The 4,022-nt window shown below is 30.0% G+C and overlaps 1 protein-coding gene across 1 annotated transcript; it reads right to left on the bottom strand.

The window, feature by feature from the left end:
* Positions 1–1,274: 1,274 nt before the first annotated feature.
* Positions 1,275–3,739, bottom strand: LOC126839975 (uncharacterized). The gene is made up of 4 exons (XM_050575443.1): positions 3,553–3,739; positions 2,953–3,021; positions 2,384–2,519; positions 1,275–1,408 (listed from the first exon to the last, which is right to left on the bottom strand). Exons 1-4 carry the CDS (start codon positions 3,646–3,648, stop codon positions 1,290–1,292), a joined length of 420 nt encoding a protein of 139 aa, XP_050431400.1. The 5' UTR covers positions 3,649–3,739; the 3' UTR covers positions 1,275–1,289.
* Between the last annotated feature and the right edge of the window lie 283 nt (positions 3,740–4,022).

The following is a 4,022-nucleotide window of genomic DNA, read 5'->3' as shown; positions in this document are numbered from 1 at the left end:
CCATTATGACTTTAGTGTCGATTGTCACGGTGTTTTTGACGTTTGCTTCGTTGTTTTTACATCCAACAGATGCAAGTTTACGGGTTTTAGCCGTATATACAATAGCGGGCAAAAGTCATTGAAATTTCATGAATGTGTATTTGCATTCGCTGACCGACGTCGGTCACAACGTTACGGTTTTCACTTGGTTTCCAGAGGGGAAACGAGAAAACTACACAGAAATCGTTTTTAGGGGACCAAAGGTTTCAAACATTGATTTAGTTGAATATAAAGAGCTTTTAAACACTCCATAACGTTAAAGTTTTCAATTGGTTTCCAGAGGTTGGCAGTCTGACCTCACCTCCAGATTAAATAAGTGGCCAAGATTGACTCAGCCCTTCCAGCAAATATGGTCGCAAAATTTTACATTGTACAACAGATATTTTTTAGAGATTTGAATAATTATCATTAGCCTCATGTATTTTAAGGTAAGGTTCTTGAATCATTTTCTATTCGACTTGTTTTCCATTTATCAATAAATTAAAACATTTTTTTTTTACAATGTTTTTGGGTGGCCGGTATGTTCGATAGCACGAGCAACATTATAATATAGAATATAGACCTTAACAGTACAGTAATATTACCAGTTTGTTTTTTGTCGTTGTTCTCACGACCGTTAGCTGGAGGATCGAGACGTCCCCTCGTTGCTTAGACTCAAGAAGTAGTATAAGTTCGTTACAAAAAATAAAATACGTTTCAATTTTAAAATAAACATAGTACTTATTCCTGCCTTCGGTTTTCATCTTGTAAAACATTCGATAATATTCGACAATATTATTAATACATATAATTACTAAATTATAAAATTTCTAGTAGTTGTATAGTATATAGTGTAGTTTATTTAAATTCTGAAACTAAGATGTAAATTGTAATTATCTGTATATTCTTAATACGTTCAATAGTAGGAAAACTAATTATTTATCTTATTAGAATGTCAAGCTCTCATGTTGTGGTTTGTGAGCAAACAGGTTATTGTACAATTATGTTAATAATATTAAGATGGCGATTAATTCGTGTTATACAATAATTACTTAAATTTTATTCGCGTCTCCATAATATGTTTAGTCTTCTTTTTACTTACTTTTGCGTTGTATAAATTCATGATAATTTAGTCAGGGACTAGTTAACTAATCAATACCTTTCCGATAAAATTAAAACTCTGCCATTATGTGTCGAAGTTAAATAAAGTGTTTATATTTCAAAAGTTTCAAATGTCGCTATATTTATCACTATACAATAGTTGACGAAGATTAATCCCTGGTATGCTGCAGCTTGGAAAGAATATCTTTTAGATCCGGAAGACTTATAGTGGCGTACAACAATAATTTAAAGTTGGTCTTGTTTATTCTTCCTCTATTATTACCTATAACTAACATTTTAAAACAGATTAAAATTAATAAAATGTTTAAATGGGTTAAATATTGAACGTTAGACGTATATAAGAGATTAACGTATATGATATATATATATATATATGCTTATTTATTTGAAAGTACTTTATAACTTTCAGTTGATAAACAGTTCTTTAAAGTCGAAAATTCCTGAAAACCTGTGACTTCCGCGATACCAATATGCCGAATCGTGGGTACGTAGCACTGATCCTACTAAGTACTGGTCTGTTGTTATTTTTAGACTATTTTGGAATAAACTAAAATTTCAAAATGTTAAATAATATTTTTAAAACAATGTTACATTATGTGTCGTACGCAGTACGATATTGTATACATTTGTGTAGGTATAATTATTTTATAATACAAATTGAACTACGAAACATTTTTTTGAAAGAAAAAATACAATTTAAAATCATATATATTTTACTTAACCCCGACTCTGTTCTAACGACTAATAAATAAATTATTTATAAGCAATAAACTATTATTAACCTAACCTTGTTTTATGAAACCTTATATCTGTGGCAACGCGTTTTACCCATAGTTGAGGCGTTAAGCGCAATAGTAGCCTAACCGACAAAAATTAAATAACTAAGGTTATTTGATATATTTGTGTTTAGAATTAAACATATTTTAATGCAACACCAGTCTATTTTTTATTTTCCACTAGATATCAGCACTGTTTACGTTGTTGCATTAATAAGTTCCATGATAAAAATTAAAAACTGTATTACTCCTGGAAACCATTTTATAGCATAGGCCACTGTTGCGCTCAATGTCTCAGTTAATAGGAACAATAAATAAAAAAAACATGTCTAAGCATAGTAAAAAAAAAAAAAGTATTTAAAATAAATTATTATTTTAAAATCCAACGACCCTTTCAATATCACTAGAGATGGAAACATAGTATTTAAAGGGTAAGTCGAATACCGAACACATAAAATCATAGTTACCGGTTAAACCTGGATGTAATTTTAACCAGCCAATTATTTTAACGCGGTGTTCAGCGAATACTTTATGGGCCAAAGTTCCAATAAAAATAAATCCTTTGTTGCGCTTGTCTGCAAAATTCCATATCGCATCTATAACCTGACGTATGTTTAAGGCTTTCATTAAATATCAATTACACAATTCTATAAAAATAGGTTTGAAATGCTACCATTAAGCATTTATGAAAAGCCAGCACAGTCCAAACCAAACGTATCAGAAAAGTTAGAAGTAAACAACGTATATTATAAACTAAATGTTTATAAAATATCGAGTTTTTTTTTTGTTTACTTATGAACATAAACATAAGAATAAATACCGTCAAACGGGCCAACATGGGGCATTGTGGGTAATTTGGGGCATCGGTCAAATATATTATATTCTAATGTATATATTTTTACACATATGCCCCAAATTACCCATAATGCCCCAAGTTGGCCCGCTTGACGGTAGTTATCCTATTTGAAAATATTAATAAAAACACATGATTATTATTATTATTCATGTTTTAGACTTTTGCTAAAATTATGGTTACCTGATCTGTTTCCTCTTCGGTAAGATCGTCAAATCTAGCTTCGTTTAGATCAAATTCCGTTTCTTCTGACTGACAATTAATAAAAATTAAGCACGCAGTATTGTTAGTTTACGAGTCAATTAATAAAAAAAATTATTGTGTTGAATCATTTAAAATATGAGTTTTTGTGCCATCGATACTCCCTCCTTCCTATCAACGGTTTGACTGTATTTTATAATGTTAGGCGCCACTTACACCGAAATACTTGTATACGTGGTTATTGGATTCAGATTTTAAACAGAAAACTATAGTATTATAATGCTTTAGTTTCAATGCGATAGCTGAAAAGTTACTTCAGTTTACAAGTGGACATTATAAATGGGGCACCTATATTGGGAACGGAGTGTTTTCAGATCATTAAGAATTAGTATCAATGAGAGTATGATAAAATAATTATTGCGTTTGTAATCTTTTATTTTTATTTTTCTTCGGTAAAATAAAAATACTGCCCCGGATTGTTTTTGAGTTGAGAATATTTAGCTGAGCATTTAAACTAGATGATTATGGAAACTTCATAAAATACATTAAAAAATTATTTAGAATCACAACAAAACTGGTTACCTGTTCAGCCTTCTCTACAGACAATTCGACCGTTTTTCCCATCTGATAATTATTAATAAATATAAAACACATAACAATTAGATATTTCGCCTTCATTTTATTCCTACTAGTAAAAAAATATTAATTAAGGCTAAAAATGTACGAGTGTCATACTATGCCGTGGCTGGTGTGCAGAGTACTTAAACAAACTATAGTTTACACATATGGTAGTTATACGTTTTTTCTTTTTTTTTAGCTGTAATAATAAATTAGAATTATTTAATAATACGTTCAATAGTATTATTTAATCACGGTTATTTTGGCAAGACAAATTATTTACTCAAAACAACTTATAAAGTATAATATTATGCACACACAATAAAGAGTATGTCGTTGCGTTGATTATTTTAGAAAACCGACCGCAAATTTCTTAAAAAAACTAACTGCTGGTTTTGGACAAACACAACTTGGAAATCCTAAATGCCCGCAAA

Source organism: Adelges cooleyi, unplaced genomic scaffold (genome assembly GCF_023614345.1).
Source record: "Adelges cooleyi isolate 19-005CV unplaced genomic scaffold, UGA_ACOO_1.1 ACOO_flye_CR_arks_rails_tigmint_CR_PRNA_32, whole genome shotgun sequence".
Taxonomy (NCBI): domain Eukaryota; kingdom Metazoa; phylum Arthropoda; class Insecta; order Hemiptera; family Adelgidae; genus Adelges; species Adelges cooleyi.
The sequence above is the reverse complement of the archived record's forward strand: the minus strand, read 5'-3'. Positions and strand labels throughout refer to the sequence as shown.

Bases quoted from the DNA above. Each gene is read 5' to 3' on its own strand.
- LOC126839975 (XM_050575443.1), bottom strand. From the start codon at position 3,648: ATGAAGGCGAAATATCTAATTGTTATGTGTTTTATATTTATTAATAAT. The intron at 2,520-2,952 runs GTAACCATAATT...AACATACGTCAG, and splicing joins CCGAAGAGGAAACAGATCAG to GTTATAGATGCGATATGGAA. The intron at 1,409-2,383 runs GTAACTATGATT...TTAAAATGTTAG, and splicing joins ATTACATCCAGGTTTAACCG to TTATAGGTAATAATAGAGGA.